The sequence below is a fragment of the Thrips palmi genome, unplaced genomic scaffold (genome assembly GCF_012932325.1).
Source record: "Thrips palmi isolate BJ-2018 unplaced genomic scaffold, TpBJ-2018v1 HiC_scaffold_5, whole genome shotgun sequence".
Taxonomy (NCBI): domain Eukaryota; kingdom Metazoa; phylum Arthropoda; class Insecta; order Thysanoptera; family Thripidae; genus Thrips; species Thrips palmi.
Window position 1 is genome coordinate 14,328,505 of NW_023144632.1, and position 15,956 is coordinate 14,344,460.

Here is a 15,956-nt window from a genome sequence, read left to right on the forward strand (position 1 = left end):
TTCTTTGCCCTCTTCGTCTCCATCGTTGGAATTTACTACTACAGTACGGCGACGGTCAGTGCACTGCAGTGCGGTGCCAGGGTGCCAGCGTGCCTGCAGGGACGCGTGTTGCCGTGTTTGTTCGACCCGCCGCTTGGCCGCTTGGCCGAGGCTCGGACTGGCCAGGGCAGACGGGCAGAAAAATCTGCCGGGGCCTTCGGGTTTGGGACCAGTAACGTCACAAAGTTGGTCAAAGAGTGATTGAATATCTCCGAAAGTAGCCGTTTTCGCTGATTTTGGGCGGCCACTGCGCCCGATCTAGTTGCGGCCAACGGCCTACCTCGACGCCCTAGTATTCTTTAGGCCCTACTCTTTCATGCCCTGTATCGGGAAGACGTTGACCACAACGATTTTGGCTTTGACCGCAGTGATTTTCCAACCAAGTTGGTCAAAAAGTGGTCGAATCTCGGGAATTTGTTGATGTTGCTGACTTTGGGCGGCCACTGTGTCCAATCTAGTTGCCGTAAAAGGCCTCCCTCGACGTCCTAGTATTCTTAAGGCCCTACTCTTTCATGCCCTGTATCGGGAAGACGTTGACCACAACGATTTTGGCTTTGACCGCAACGATTTTCCGACCAAGTTGGTCTAAAAGTGGTCGAATCTCGGAAATTTGCTGATTTTGCTGACTTTGGGCGGCCACTGTGTCCAATCTAGTCGCCGTAAAAGGCCTCCCTCGACGTCCTAGTATTCTTAAGACCCTACTCTTTCATGCCCTGTATCGGGAAGACGTTGACCACAACGATTTTGGCTTTGACCGCAACGATTTTCCGACCAAGTTGGTCAAAAAGTGGTCGAATTTCGGAAATTTGCTGATTTTGCTGACTTTGGGCGGCCACTGTGTCCAATCTAGTTGCCGTAAAAGGCTTCCCTCGACGCCCTAGTGTTCTTCAGACCCTCTCTTTCATGCCCTGTATCGGGAAGGCTATTGACCGCATTTAGTTTGAGAGCGGTAGCCTCACAAAGTTGGTCATGAAGGGTAAAAACATAATGATGATCGGGGGCCTTTTGCGGTCTTATCCGCTGGGGCCTTTTGGGGGCCAGTCCGAGCCTGGCCGCTCGGCCACTTTGGGGGCCGCTTGCCGCACCGTGCACTCCACTGCACTCCACTGCGCTCTCCTCGCCGCTGTAAATCAAACGCCAACTGCGGCGGTGTGGCGGCGGCAATGCGGCGGCGCGAACGCTCGAATCTTGAAACTCGCTGGCTGTTGTTATTTTGGTTCTGACGCGTGAGGTGTGCCTGCCTGGTTGAGTGGTCCGAGCGCGTGGCAGTTGCGAATCCCGGGGAAAATGGGACGGGGGAGGGGCAAAAGGACAATGGACGTCCCTTGGCACCTAGATAGATAACCGCCTGAAAGGCAAGCAAAGAGCCGCAAAAAGCAACATGCAAAAATTCTTTTGACCTTCCCTCAAGGAGGCACTGGATCCGCCTCTGTGGCGGTGGCCCCGTTCCCGTTGTCCGTGTCAGGGGGTGGGGTGCGGTGCGTCCAGCCCGCCCCGCCCCGCCCCGCCCCGATAAGATACGCCGTGCAAACCGCTAATTGGGCCTCTGGGGCGCCAGCAGCAGCAGCAGGCCGATCCCGCCCGAGAGTGCCGCGCTCTGTCTCTGTCGCACCCACGTGGCGTCCCACAGGAGTGCGAGGGAGACAGCCGTTCGTGGCGGTGCGGTGGTTCGTGGAGGCCTCGGCGCCGCGCGTCGCAGTGTGCGGCTGTGAGGCTGCAGCAGGACGTGTCTGCCGGCAGGACCGCGGCGCCGCCCAGCCAGCCCAGCCGCCGAGGGCATGGCCGGCATGGCCGCACCGGCTGGGCCGCCCGTCCGCCCGCGCGCCGCCGTGACAGCCATGACAGCCGTGACGTTGCAGTGGCGGCGATACGTGTCGTTGCCGTTGTCGCCGCGAGTCTCTGCGCGAGTCTGGTCGCGACCGCCGATTAGCCCGTCCGCGTCCGTGAGAGGTGCTGGCACTGCACTCGTACGCGCCGCGACCGCCGCGACGTCGCCGTCGTCGTCGCCGCCGCCATGTCGGCCGCCGTCCTGTCCCACCACCGCCACCGGGCGCCTTGCTGCTCGGCCTTCGCCGACGTGCGCCTCCCCGTGGGCTGGGTGAGCCTCGCCATGCCGTGCTCAGTGTTCAAGCCGCGCAGTCCGTGCGTCGAGTTCAATGTCAGGGCCGTGTGGGCAGGGCGCTCTGGGTCCGCGGCCGCCCAGGGCCGCCCAGGGCCGCCGCGGCGACGAGCACGTCAAGGTGCAGCAGGGCGGTGCAGGCCGCTGGCGATGGCTCACCCTAAGGGCTCACCGCGGCCAAGTCGGGTGACGTGACACAGGCACAGCGGACCGATTCCGAGACCGATTCCGAGAGTCGTTTTCGTCGCCCTGTCTCTCTCGCACTCATGGGGCGTCCCGTATAGGTGCGAGAGAGACAGCGCGACGAACACGGCTCTCGGAATCGGTCTGCAGTTGCGGTACGCCCGCGCCTGCCCGCGGCCCTGAGTCATCCCATCGAGTTGACCCGACGCCTGCAGTGCCCCGCCGCACGCCCCACGCCCCGTCGCCCCGTCACGCGGCAGTCACGGTGTCACGGCAGTGTTGTGACCGACGTGGCCGCCTCGTACAGTACGCCGCAGTCCTTGCTCCTTATTTGTGTTTGGGTCGCGGCGGGGACCGGCGGGGCGGGGACTCTCGAGCTCTCGATAGGCGATTAGATTATTTGATTCCGAGGAAAGGGGCAAAGTCGTTTTATCGATCTGGTCGGCCCCGGCGCCATCGAGTGAGTCGAGGTTGCTTCGGGCGGTTCAGGATTTACGAGAGCCGTTTTGTCGTTCTGTCCCTCTCGCACCCCTATGGGACGCCTTTTAGTGCGACAGAGACAGAGCAACGAACCACTCTTCAGAATGGCTGCGGTGCTGGGCTGGGTAAAAGGGGCGCCCTCGCTGGCTGGCGGACGGGCGGTGTTGGGTTTTGAGGTCTAAGACGCGAAACGCGACGCGGTGCCGGCCGAACCGTCCCTCTTGACCGCAGACTGATTCCGAGAGTCGTTCGTTTTGTCTCGCTCGCACCTCCGGGGAACGCCCGGCCCCACGAGTGCGAGAGAGACAGAGCGACAGTCTGCAGCTTGACGCCCCCTCCTTCTCGCCCCCGCCCCAAAGTGTTGTCTTTGGGGCGCATCGGCCGCATCGGCAGCGCCAGGTCCAGGCCCGGGGGCGGCCGGGGGAAAGGCCGCTCGGGTTTCAAAGACCGCCGTGCCGTGGCGTTGCGTCGCGTTTCGCTCGAATGCCAGGCAATGCCAGCCTGAAGGATCGTCTCGTCTCTGTCTCTACGGGGCGCTCCATGAGTGCGACGAAGACAGAGCGATGCGGGCCGAACGTCGGAGGGCCGCCGCGGCAGGGAAGGGAAGGCCCGAGAGGGTCTTTGTGCGCCTCGGCTCGGCCACAGCCTCAGCGGGCGTCGGGTCGGCGTTTCGGCGGAAGACCGGTGCGGAGAGGGACGCCGAAGTTGAAGCATGCCGTCGGCGGAGAAGCCACACGCGTTTTGGTTTTCAAACCCGGCCTGGCCTTTGTACGCTAATGAGAGAACCCTTTGCGAGGCCGTGCCTGCAGACTGATTCCGAGAGTTGCTTTCGTCCCACCTAAAGGGGGGACGCGCTATGAGTGCGAGAGAGACAGAGCGACGAAAGCGACTCATCTTGGAATCAGTCTTCTGGGCCGGGCTGGGCCCCACACGGCGGCCCGCGGCCCGCGCCACGCATCGCCACGCACCACGCGAGGCCCGGCCTCTCGGCCTGGCTTCTCTGGCTTGGCCTCGGCCGCCTGTCCGTCGACGCGGAGGCTTGATAGCAAAGGCCGCACCACGGGGCCTCGCCGGCCTCGCCCACCGATTCCTCTTGAATGAATGAATGAATGAGTGAGCTTGTGACGCGGTGACTCACGCCGCCGTACGAAAGCGCGCGTGCTGGAGGATGACGTCACTGCCGCCGTATGTACAGTACAGCGCGGCTGTCTGGAGAGGATGCTCCGTGCCGCCGGGTCACGACGTCACGATGATACGGGGAAGTCCGCGTAGAGCTGCAGGAACACGCCCGGCGCGTCGCGGCGCGTCGCCCGCCAGAGGCGCTGGCTCGGCTGGCTCTGCGCATCGGAAAAGGGGGAAGGAAGTGGCAGTGCGTGGCGAGTGGCGAAGCACTGCGAGGCGAAGGAGCATTCAGATAAACGGCTTGGTGTTGCAATTGGCTGCGGGACGCTGCGGGACGCTGCGGGGCCACGCGGCTTCTGGGCTCGCCGCCGCCTTTCAAGTGTGCCGCCCAGGCTGCGTGGCTGCGTAGCTCCGCGACGCGCTCCGCGGCCGCCAAGCGCCTCTCCGTCAAGGGGGCGCGAACCGCGAACGCACCATCGCGACGACCAGCTTGCGTCACCGCGCTCTGCTTCGGCCCACCGACCCTTTCTCTCACGCACCCTCCCTTGTGGTGTTCCGTGCAGGTGCGAAAGAGAGAGGCGGAGCGGCGAAACGCAGCTGGTTTCGGTGCTAAGATTTACGGCCGGTCGGCGGATGGACCTCCGCGCCGACGCGCCGACTTGGCCTCGGACCGGAAACGGTCAATTTCTCCCGCGTCGCCGTCATCTAGTGACCCGTCATCGAGCGGCTTTGGCTCGCCGCCGCGCCGCCGCGCTCGTGTCAAAGGGCGGCTCGGTTATCGTGGCGCCCCGCCACCCCGCCCCGCCCCGCCCCGCCCCGGACGTCATGCGCCAGTTCCGCGTTGTTGACTCACCGGGACAGCGAGCGGGGCCGGGGGGTTCCGGTGTGGTGGAAGTGCACGGCGACCGCGACGCGAGTGCGGCGTGCACGGCAAAGTGCGTGGCGGCTGCCTTGCGAATCGTTTGCGACTTGCCCTCCCTCCGGGCTGGTGGAGGCGGCAAAAATTCTAGACGCGTTTTGAGCTCCAGAGTCGCTAAGGGATCATGCACATACCACGTGACCCAAAAAAGGCCACTTTTAGACCCCTCCCTCCCCCCTTGTGACCCTCTGTGACCCTTCGCCGAACCCTCCACCCTCCCCCAAAAGTCACGTGGTAATTTGGGAATTTGGTTATTGCGATTTAGTAAGACTGCTTTGCCAATATTGTCGTCTTTTCATTGTTTCTTGGATTGCGTAATATTCGAGTGTGAACAAGAAAGCTTCACCACAGCTGAACAGGACTGGAAAGGTTCACATGAACTGTCTATTAGGTATTTGTGCGCGCCCGCGTACGAAAACATGCGTTGCGTGGTCAGTGTGATAATAAATTACTGCTGTTTGCTTGCTCACTGAAAACCTTGCGATAACTTGTTCGTTATAGAAAGATTGTCGTCGGGATGACCAATCATTTGTTCGCTGTTTGCAAACCTCCTGTTAGTAAAAAGAACGTGTTTGCATTGTGAACTCTTATTTGAAGTTTTTTTCGCCAAATTACGAAAGCAAAATTCTTTGCAAGCTGCGAACTGAGTGGTTTTTAATGTGAATAACACAATCCTCGGCAAGAGTGTGCTTGTGCTGTAAGAATTGTAATTTTTATTGAAGTGTCATCATCTTTAATTTTAAAAACAATGTGCAGGGCAGTCCGTTTCGTTCCGAAAAGTTCATGTCACGTGACTTTTTGGCAACCTCCCGTCCCCCCTTGTGACTTGCCGTGACTTTTTCGCGACCCCTCCCTCCCCCTAAATGGGTCACGTGGTATGTGCACGACCCCTAAACGGGACTCGAACGGAGCGCGTGACCCCACCAATGGATTGCTCTTCGAACGAGGAATCCATTGGTGGGGTCTGGGGTCACACGTTCGATTTGAGTCCTGTTTAGCTACTCTAGAGCTCAAAACGGTCGAGAATTTTGGCCACCTCCACCGGTCTTCCGGCCCACTGTGCGTTCCCCGCCCCGCCCCGCCCCGCTTGCAGTGGATGGACGGCGATGTGGTCGTGGTGGTGCAAGTCGGCGAGGCACTGCAATGCAATTAGTGCTCGGACGCGGCGTCACTGGCCAAGGCACTGGCCAAGGCACTGGCGGGGACGAGGCGGGCTCGACGAGACGAGGCTCGTGCTCGACGTGAGCGCGGCCATGTCGCTGCGCGCCGCGCTCCGCCGCGGTTCGTTTTTGCGTTCTTGCGGCTTCGTGGAAGATTTGGCCGATGGCGAATCGAACGACCGCGCGGACGGACGGCCGGCCGCGCGGCGTCCTTGCCGGCTGCATTCCTGCACGGAGGCGAGGGAGATGTGCGGGAATGCGCGCAGGAACACAGGGGGGCGGGCGGGGCTCCTTGCAGGTTCCTTGTCGGAGAGCGTCGGCTCGACTGGTTGGCTTCGCTTGGCTTCGCTCCGACTGTGATCGGTACCGCCGGTCCGGTACCTCGGCCGCGCCGGGCTGGCCGGAACGGGCACCCCAAACATGGCTCAGGCTCGGGCTCGGGCATCTGAGCGGTACCGATACCAACCACCGCACCAGCCCCGTCCCGTGCGTGTCTCCGGCGACGACGCGGACCAGGATGGTGTCATTGATGGCGTTGGCCACGCCATGCGCAAGCGAGTCGCGGAGAGGTGTTCGGCGCTGCTCTGGGGCTCCGGGTCGAGCAGTGCCCTGCGGTGCCCTGCAGTGCCCTCGGACTCGGTGTCGCCTTGGCCCGGGTGCGAGGCTTGATTAAGGCGCCGGCGCTAAGCACTCAAAGTCGGGCCTACAGTGACGTGTGGCGAAACTGCCACTGGCCACGTGCCTCGCGGAGCAAGAGAGAGAGGAAGAGCGAGCGGCCGTTCTCGTATAGTCCAGGCACGGCGCTCGCGCTACCTTCTTTCTTCTTTTACTCGTTCCGAGTTTGGCGGTGGCTGCGTTGTGGATGGCATGGATGGCCGCCCTGCACGTCGCGGTCGACCCGACTCGGCCGGCCATCTCTCTCCATGTTTGGACAGATGCCTCGCAGGTCGCTGGCTGGCCTGGCTGGCCTGGCTCTGCGCGGCTTTGCGCGGCATTGCCTACGTGAGGGTCGAGAGCAAGTAGGGTACGGTGCACTGCCGCCGCTGCTCTGTGGGCCAGAAGACCGGTGGAGGCGGCCAAAATTCTCGACAAGTTTTGAGCTCTAGAGTGGGTTCCTCCGGGCCGCGGACGCAGGCCGAGCACTGCCGCGCCGCCGCGCCGCGCTGTCGGCGGCCCCGTTGATGCACTGGCAGCGTGCAATCGCTGGCGCGGCGCCAGAGTCGTTTCGTCGCTTGTCTCCCTCGCACCTCCGAGGAACACAACGCCCGTGAGTGCGACAGAGGCAGGGCGACGAGACGCAGCGCCGCGGCCCGCACAGGCTAATTGAAGGCGTGGGTGCCGTCCATGCCGTTCAAGCGCCGGAGCGTCCACGTCCACGGAGTCAGGCCGGCCGGACCGATGCATGGCGGCAGTGCAGTGCCGCGTGGGTGCCCGCACCGTGGCCGCACCGTGGCCGCCGAGCACGAGTCGGTTATTGAGCACTCCGCTAGTGTGTGTTGTGTGAGAGAGAGGGCGAGAGGCGCACGCGCCCCGCAGTCAACGGACGGCCCCGGCCAGGGCTGCACTTTCACCCCGCGGCGCGCGCCGCCCCCAACGCTGCCGTCGTCACCCTGGCGGCCCTGGCGGCCCTGGCGGCCGCGCCACTCCGTCTGGCCGGGCCGCTAATCCCCCGGGCCCCGCCTTGCTCCGCGTGCAGCCCGTGCAGCCCGTGCAGCCCGTGGCCACGGTGCCGCATACCGTCGACGCGGTCCCCACTAGTGTACCCAGCTAATCGGCGACGGGGCGCCTGGCGCGGCCGTGGCATGGCATGATGTTTCTTGAATGCCACAACACGGCCTGCTTTTCCTTTGACCCGCCGTGCCGCGAGAGCGCGAGAGCACTGACCGGGAGGAGAGGAGAGGAGAGGAGGCTGTGGTTGATGGCGCCTTGGCTGGCGTGCAGCGTAGCAGTAGCAGCGTAGCGTAGCGCAGAGGCGCCGAGCTGACCACGCTCTTCTTGTCCGTTGCAGCGATGCGTGGCGCGGGCCCTGTACGACAACGTGGCCGAGAGCCCCGACGAGCTGGCCTTCCGGCGCGGCGACGTGCTCACCGTGCTGGAGCAGAACACCATGGGGCTGGAGGGCTGGTGGCTGTGCTCCATGCGCGGACGCCAGGGCATCTGCCCCGGCAACCGGCTGCGGCTGCTGGCCGGCGTCTTCGACACCAGCTCGCCGGCGGCGTCCGCGTCGCCGTCCCCCGCGCCGCCCAGCGGGACCCCCACGGCCACGCCGGAGCCAAGAGAGCCCGTGCAGGGCAAGAGGAGGTCCTGGCACGTCCAGCCGAATAAGGTAAGTCAAGCAAAAAGGAGCCGCCCGGTAAGGGGCTCGAACCCTCGACCTTAGGATTAAAAGTCCCACGCTCTACCGACTGAGCTAACCGGGCAATGATAAGGTCCGTGGCCCGCCTTGAAGGGCCACGCTGCCGTGGAGGCGCGACACCGCGTTGGAGCGGCGGCGCGAAGTGTTCCGTTTGGTTTGGCCGACGCGCTATCGCCGTTGGCGCGTCGATGTCAATACTTTGTCGCGATACAGATTTTTCACGCACGACTGGTGCCGCCTTCGTCTTGTCGACTTGGTCGCGTCGCCTCGCCGTGGGGTGTGGCGGCGGCATGGTGGCGGGGCAAGGCCTGGAGAAAACGGCTTGCGACACGGCCCGACGACCGAACCAGGCGGCGCGGCGCGACGCGGTTTGGCTGACGACGCCAGGCTGACGCAAATCGAGCCTGCCATCTCCAATCACCCAGGGCTGTTCTGTTCGATGCCATCGGGCTTTTGGGCTTTGGGCTTTGGCTTTCGGAGCGCCGCGGTGGGACGGCCCGAACGGAACGGTGCTCCCGTCCCGTCGCGGGACGCCCCATGAGTGCGAGGGAGACAGAGCGACAAAGGTCCGCTCTGCATTGCTCTGCATCGGCGTGCTGGCAGTCACGACGTCACGACGGCGTGTGCGCTTCCCCCTGCTTCCTGCGCCACGACCAGCCACGACCGGCATGGACAGCTCTCTGGCAGAGCGGTGCTTTGTCGCGGTCTCTCTCGCACCCCTTGGCGCGCCGCGTGAGTGCGAGAGAGACGGAGCGTCGAAGGCTGCGCAGATACCCCGGCCAGGTCCTCGTGCAAGAACAGAGCCCTCACAACGACGGCCAGGCCAGAACGCTGAACGCTGGGCCGAGCCAGGACCGGCCGGCCCCTTGCAGTGCAGGCTGCAGGCCGAGCCGAGCTGGACTTGGCCAAGACAGGCTGCCCCGGCCCGGCGTGCCCGCTGCCCGCGGTGTGCCATCAGTCCATATATTGCGCGAGGCAGTCCCGCAGTCCCCGTCCGGCAGTCCGGGGCAGTCCGGCCGTGACCACGCCGTGACCCGTCCGTCCCTCGTCCGTCCGTCGCCGCTTCTTTATTTTCCTTCCTGGTTTTGGCTGTCCCTCCGCGGCTTGGCCGAGTCCCGCGCACGCCGCGCCGAGCATCGTGTGTCCCTCCTGCCGCCATGGGCCATGGGCCGGGCTATGGCCCTGTTCCTGTTCACCCCCCCGAGCGCGGCATTTCCGGACGTGAGGGGCCTCCCCTCCCTCCTGCCTCCCACTCGCCAGTCAGGCCAGTACGGGGAAGTCCCGCGGCCGCGCCGACTGCACGGGCATTGTGAGCACACACGGGGTGGCGTGGGTTTGTATGTATGCCAGCAGGGCCCGGCGGCCCGGCTCCAAGAAAGAGCAGCATCGTGCCACACATCGTATCGTGCCACACATCGTATCGTGCCACACATCGTATCGTGCCACACATCGTATCGTGCCACACACCAGCGGCGCAGTGTGCAGCATGACGTTCTCGCTGCGTGCGCTGCAAGTGCTCGCTACGCGTGGCAGCTGGCCTGGCCTGGCCCTCCCTGTGGTCCGAGCGGCATGAGTACTGAGTACTGGGAACAAAATGGCAGGCAGGCGGACGGGGCTCGCACTGCTGTGCATGCTGTGCGCTGCCACTCCATGGCCACTCTCTTCCCTTCGGCAGCACGGCCGCTCCGCCCGCTCTCACCGCAGTAGTGTGTGGTGCGTGCCTGGAGCACTGCCCAAGACGTGGCGTGGATTAGACTTTCAAATTTGCCTTGCCGATCCGCGCCGTTGACGCGCGCCGCGTCTCGGCCTGACGGGGCCCTTGGGGTTGGCCGGTCCTTCGTCCAGTGTCGCAATCACGGTCCTCTTGGTGTTGCAGGTGCTGACGCCGCAGCGCTTCGGCGACGTGTTCCTGTACGACATGCCGCCCAACAGGCACTCCCCCCTGCTGGACCAGGTGCAGGGGCTGCAGGGGCGGTACGCCACGCCGCGGAACTCGACGCCCAGCAGCATGGCCAGCATGGACTCGTACGACGTGCCGCCCCGGGCCGTGCCCACGCCGACGTCCACGCCGACGTCCACCCCCGTGCCCGCGTGCTACGACACCCCGGTGCCCGCCCCGCTGCGGCCGGCCCTGCTCAGGCGGGAGTCGTCGGAGAGCTACGATGTGCCGCGGCCCATCGGCACCAGGTCGCCGCTGTGAGTAGCCTCGCCGGCCTCGCCGGCCTCGCCTAGCCTCGTCGCTCCTGCTGGTGGTTGTTGTTGCTTGCAGTTGTAACCGGGCTTATCGTTTTGTTTCTGTGTTTGTTCCAGGAGCGCGGTGCTGCTGATGCAGCAGAGGCAGCTGACGCCCAGCAGCAGTGCCAGCTCGCTGACGGCCGACTCGATGCATTCCGGGCACTCGGCGCACTCGGCGCCCAACTCCAACCGGTCCAGCGTGGCGTCCAGCGTGGCGTCCAGCTTGGCGTCGTGCGGCAACGAGTATGATGTGCCGCGGCGTGCCCTGGCGGCCAGTACGGCCAGCAGGGCCAGCACGCCGCAGGGGATGCCGTCCCAAACCTACGACGTGCCGGCCGCCGCCTTCGCCACCGCGGCCTCGAGGAACGTGCCCCACCAGGCCGCCGTCGTCCCCGCCCCCGCGCCCCGCGAGCTCCCTCTGGAGCTGGGCTCGGCGCTGGAGAGCCTGGCGCGCCTCCAGGGGGAGGCCACGGCCGCCGTGTCCAGGCTGCTGGGCTTCGCGGGGCCGCAGTGGCGACACCGCGAGAGGCTGGAGCCGTGCCTCATGGACATCAAGCTGGCCGTGGTGCGGCTCCGCACCGCGCTGCACGACCTCACAGAGTTCGGCGACGGCGCCCTGGGCAACGCGGCCAAGGCCTCGGACAAGGGGCTGGTCCTCAAGCTGCGGCCCCTCATCAAGGCCCTGAGCGACGCCGACCGCCTCGTGCACGACACCACCGCCAGGCTGGACGCCCTGGACTGGTCGCTGGAGGCGCTCTGCCGGGACGAGGACGACTCGGGGCCGGCCCGGAGGGTGTCGCCCGACGCGCTGGACCAGCTGGTGGCGTGCGCGCAGGCCCTGACGGAGGACGTGCGGCAGGCCGCCTCCACCATCCAGGGCAACTCCACGCTGCTGTTCAAGAGGGCGTCCTCGCCCAACGGCAGCACCCACAGTGGGAACGGCGAGTGGCTGGAGGACTACGACTACGTTAATCTCGAGTCCAAGGAGTCTGTCGCCAAGCAGAATGCCGAAATCCTGGACGACCTGCCTGATAAGCTAAGGTTGGTGTGGTTGTGATTGTGACTCCATCAACCAATTGTGTCAACTAACATCCAACATTAATTAAAATTTTAATTTCCAGAAAATCGTTTGATGGTCTTGTGAGAGAATCAGAAACTTTGGCTGCTGCTGCTCCTGTGGAACCTGAAGACACCTTGGATGCAGATGATAGGCGAATCTTGTCATTTTATGCTGGCCAAATTATGACTCATTCGGCCCACTTAACTCATGCTATTGATGCATTCTTGCAAACTGTTGAACACAATCAACCTCCCAAAGTATTCCTAGCACATAGCAAATTTGTGGTTTTGTCGGCCCATTGGCTTGTTCAAGTTGGAGACACCGTCCATCGTAACGTGGTGGGTTGATGTTTTGTTTTCGTATTTCTATAACAATCCTTTGCCTGATTTTAATTCTAATTATCAATTTGTTTGCCCACAGACACGCAATGAGGTGCGTTCAAGAGTTCTGACCTGCACAAATGCCTTGTCAGAAGCTCTTGGTTCAACAGTTCATAAAACAAAGAAAGCAGCTCTTCATTTTCCCAGTGTAACAGCTGTTCAAGAAATGGTTGACTCAATTGTAGACATCTCACATTTAGCGAGAGACTTGAAGCTCAGCATGGTGCAAGCATCGCAACAGCTTTAGTCAATTTATAATTTTGGGGGGTGAAACTTTGTCTTTGGAACTCGTTTCCAGAGATTTGACAGAATTTTGGTCTCCTAACTTAATGTGCTATTTTCTGTTTTTGTTAAACAGTTCAGCTAGTCATTTTTTAAAGTGTTTTCTTGTTTGAGAAAACATAATTTGTAGCATTATTTAATGTATATCTAACTACTCAAGTATCTTAGGTAGTTATAAATTTAGTGCAGGCTTTTACTTTTATTTGAAGCCTTTGCTCAATAATTTAATATTTCACCCATCCATAGGCTGATTTTTGTTTCATCAATCTCTTATTCAACTTTATTTGTGATGTCTGTTTTCTTTATCATTGTTCACTCTGTCAGTGTCAGTCTGTTCTTGAATAGAGAGCAGTTACAATCTGAGCCACTAAGCCGGACTGCTTACCATGAGAAAGCAAGTTAAAATTCACCAACATGAGAGGTCATTAATTTTCTGACAGTAGTTTGAACGGTTAACAATGCCTCTAGAAACAATGCCTCTGTCTGCACGGAGCATCAGAATTGACTGACGCCTTTCTACAAACTATCAATTAATTTGTAACTTTGTTTATAATTTGTTGTCATTTTAATTATGTTTGGGTTTTATTTTCGCTACCCATAATTTTTATTTATTTTGTGGATAACTGGTGTATCATGAAATGAGATAGAACTTTCCTAAGCTCCATATTAGATTCAGCCTGTATCCTCTCTAGCAGTTGTGATAGTCAGTAGTCAGTATATTTGGAGAGAGGCCAAATGGTAATGTTGTAGCTGTCATAGATAATTTAAGTTCAACAATACTGTTAGTTTTGCTATGCTGAATGAAGTTCTATCATGAATGTGAAATTTTATTCCTATCTCACAATGATTGAAGAACCCAGGGATTCAGTGTTACTGTTCTCTCTTTTTAAAAAATGTTGTGCCATATCAGTTTCAAACAGAATCTGATTTAGATTTAACCAATCAAATTTTGCTTCTTTGTGGTACCTTGATCAATTCTAAGCTTTAACAGGCCTTGAAGCAGTTTTCCTGGCTTCCACATTTGCAAATGCCCGTCCTCTGCAAATACAATTTCCTTAGTCATGCGTTCATGGCCGTGACCAGAAAAGAACTGAAGTAGTATTGATAAAAAATTAAGTCTCATATCATTGTATATATCACAATTATTTAAAAGAGATCTTTTCTTTTTTGAAAAGAAGAAGATAAGGTATGACTACTTGCTTTGTTTTATATTGTGTATAGAATTTGAGATGTGCTCTTATGAAGAAAGAATAAAATGCCTAAATACTCAGAAAATTTACTCAGCCAATATTTACAGAAAGTTTTTGAAGAATACATCACTTTATGAGATAGGTCAACTCGTTCAACCATACCAAACACTCAATCATCAAATAAGACCAAGAGACCCACAAAGATGACACAGCCTCATCTCAGGTACATCCACAAAAACAAGGAGAGATGAAGATGTCCTGGATTCAATGGCATCCTATATGCAGCACAGATGTAAAATTGCAAACTGAATACCGGTAGATAATCTAATAGTCTATCAATATAATAAACAAATTCAAAGCAGTTAGAGACAAATTCCCACTACGTTCAGAAAAAGAATATTTACAGCATTTTTAAACACACAGAACAATCTAAACCCAGACACAGTGCAAACATAATGACAGTTTAGCAAAAGTAAAAATAATTTACTTTAAAATTTCTAAAAAATATGTTTTCAGTCAGAGGAAGTTGTTGCCTTTGAGACATAGTAGCAGGTTCAAAGCAGGAAGTAAGTTAATGAATGGGGAAGTCAAGTTGATTTGGCAATAGATGAGAAGTCAACAATTTGTTCTCAGTACCCTGTGAATGCCTTCATTTAAAATGATGTTGGATATTTAGTGCAGAAATATAAAGCAGGAAATGATGCAGCATCACATCAATATATATCAATCACAACACTTCACAATCAGTCTACAATTTCTAGCTTACTAATACAGGGTATTTTATCAGGGGAAGGGACTTTCACTTCAGAAACTTGTGCAGCAAATGATGATAGATCCCTCTTCATGGCATAGGCATCTTCTCCATCCGCATAGTACTTAGGTTCAATTTCAGAAATTTCAAACTTCAATGTGTTGGTGTAGAGATGTAAAGCAGGTCTGTTTGAAATTCTCACATGCAGCGATACATATTTAGCTTTAAAACATTCAACCATAGCATAAGAGGCCTGAAGGAAGAAAAAGATAAGGTTGTTAAGAGACACCCCAAATGAGAAATAATAACATTTTACCTGAGATAAATGAAAGTTGAAAATTTACCTGGTCCATAAGCTTCTGGGCAAGTCCAAGCCTTCTGTGAGACCGCTTGACAGCAAGAGATGTAATATGGCCATGGGGGTTGTCTTCAGAGTCCTCTTCCATTTTGGCTAAAACGTAACCCACAATCTCTCCTTTCTGATCTTCAGCAACATAACTTAACTGAGGCCAAGATAAACCATGGTAAAAGTAATACTTCATTTGGTAATTTTCTGGCAAGCATAACAAATTACAATGCTGCATATTCATAAGGTCCTCAGGTCTTGCACAGCGGATATTCATCTTGAGAGATGTGCTTAGACTGCAGACTAGGTGAAGTTATTCTCGTCTTGTCTTCTTGGCTCTCGACCTACCAGTCTTGAGCTCAGCAACAGTCCTGGATTCGGATCGACTTCCTAGCAGATCACGGACAAAGCGGAAGCGGGATAGGAAGAATTTCCATACAAGGAACCAACCTGAAATGAAACAAAATTCATTACCAAACAAACGAATAATTCCTCAAAAAGAATTTATAAAACAAAACAGGGAACACGTGATTAAACTGTGTGAAATATGAAAATAAAATCCCTTTCATGGAGCAGAGAACAGTGAAAATGTACATGCAGAACAAATCAATGTAATGAATGGAGCAGACAGAATTTTGTTGTAATGACATAACAAAGGTAAATTAAGAAGTTAGCACAAAACAGTTCAGTAAAACTTAAAGAGCTCTTGATTCTAAACTTTAAAGGTCAAACTAAAGACAGGCACTCATAAAAAATCAAAGTTAATTAAAATAAATGAAGATTTATAAACATATGAAACAGAGCACACACGGCGCACCATAACCTAACTTTAATAGCTTCCGCTCAGGCTTGCTTTTCTGAGTTGTGAATTCCTGATATCCGTACTGTCTTACCTAATGCAACCAAGGCCAATACAAGGGTGAGTGATGAAAACAGCGAAAAAAGGGCAAGCACAATTTCCTTCATCATAGGCAATGTAATCTTTTAGTATGTTTTATTTTTCACGACACACACGTTGCGAGGTAAGACAAAGTCTACTGGGGACATCCAGACAAATCTACTTTAACTACCTGTATCTTTTTAAAGTTAAATTTAAGGCGAAATTTCATGGAATTACATAAATTCACAAAGACTCTGAAAAATCTTGCACACTCATGAGCAAATCTACAAAAATACTTTACCATTCACCTGTCTTCTGTTCTGTAGTAAAGCGACACAAAGAGAGACTGATTCATATCCACGTTCATATTCAAGTACGTGACGGCTTGAGGGAGGCTAGGGAAGTCCACTCACAAATTTTTCATATACAGTAGTTTCCAGTTTATCTTGGTTCG

The 15,956-nt window shown here is 57.0% G+C and overlaps 2 protein-coding genes and 1 non-coding gene across 4 annotated transcripts in view; 1 reads left to right on the forward strand and 2 right to left on the reverse strand.

Moving 5' to 3' along the window:
• The window catches only part of LOC117650854 (breast cancer anti-estrogen resistance protein 1), a 30,033-nt gene extending 16,419 nt beyond the window's left edge, over positions 1–13,614 (forward strand). The window contains exons 2-6 of the mRNA XM_034394466.1: positions 8,031–8,348; positions 10,255–10,574; positions 10,689–11,654; positions 11,735–12,011; positions 12,094–13,614. Coding sequence (XP_034250357.1) covers positions 8,031–8,348; positions 10,255–10,574; positions 10,689–11,654; positions 11,735–12,011; positions 12,094–12,300 — 2,088 coding nt within the window. The 3' untranslated portion in view covers positions 12,301–13,614. The remainder of the gene's footprint in view (positions 1–8,030; positions 8,349–10,254; positions 10,575–10,688; positions 11,655–11,734; positions 12,012–12,093) is intronic.
• On the reverse strand, positions 8,370–8,442 carry Trnak-uuu. The gene has a single exon. It is a non-coding gene; the product is annotated as a tRNA-Lys (tRNA).
• LOC117650855 (N-alpha-acetyltransferase 10) lies at positions 13,596–15,949 on the reverse strand. Of its 2 annotated transcripts, none has more exons than XM_034394467.1 (3): positions 15,804–15,949; positions 14,621–15,072; positions 13,596–14,529 (listed from the first exon to the last, which is right to left on the reverse strand). In XM_034394467.1, exons 2-3 carry the CDS (start codon positions 14,897–14,899, stop codon positions 14,269–14,271), a joined length of 540 nt encoding a protein of 179 aa, XP_034250358.1. In that variant the 5' UTR covers positions 14,900–15,072; positions 15,804–15,949; the 3' UTR covers positions 13,596–14,268. The 2 variants fall into 2 exon arrangements, with proteins under 2 accessions (XP_034250358.1, XP_034250359.1); XM_034394468.1 differs by having other exon boundaries at positions 15,693–15,810.
• Between the last annotated feature and the right edge of the window lie 7 nt (positions 15,950–15,956).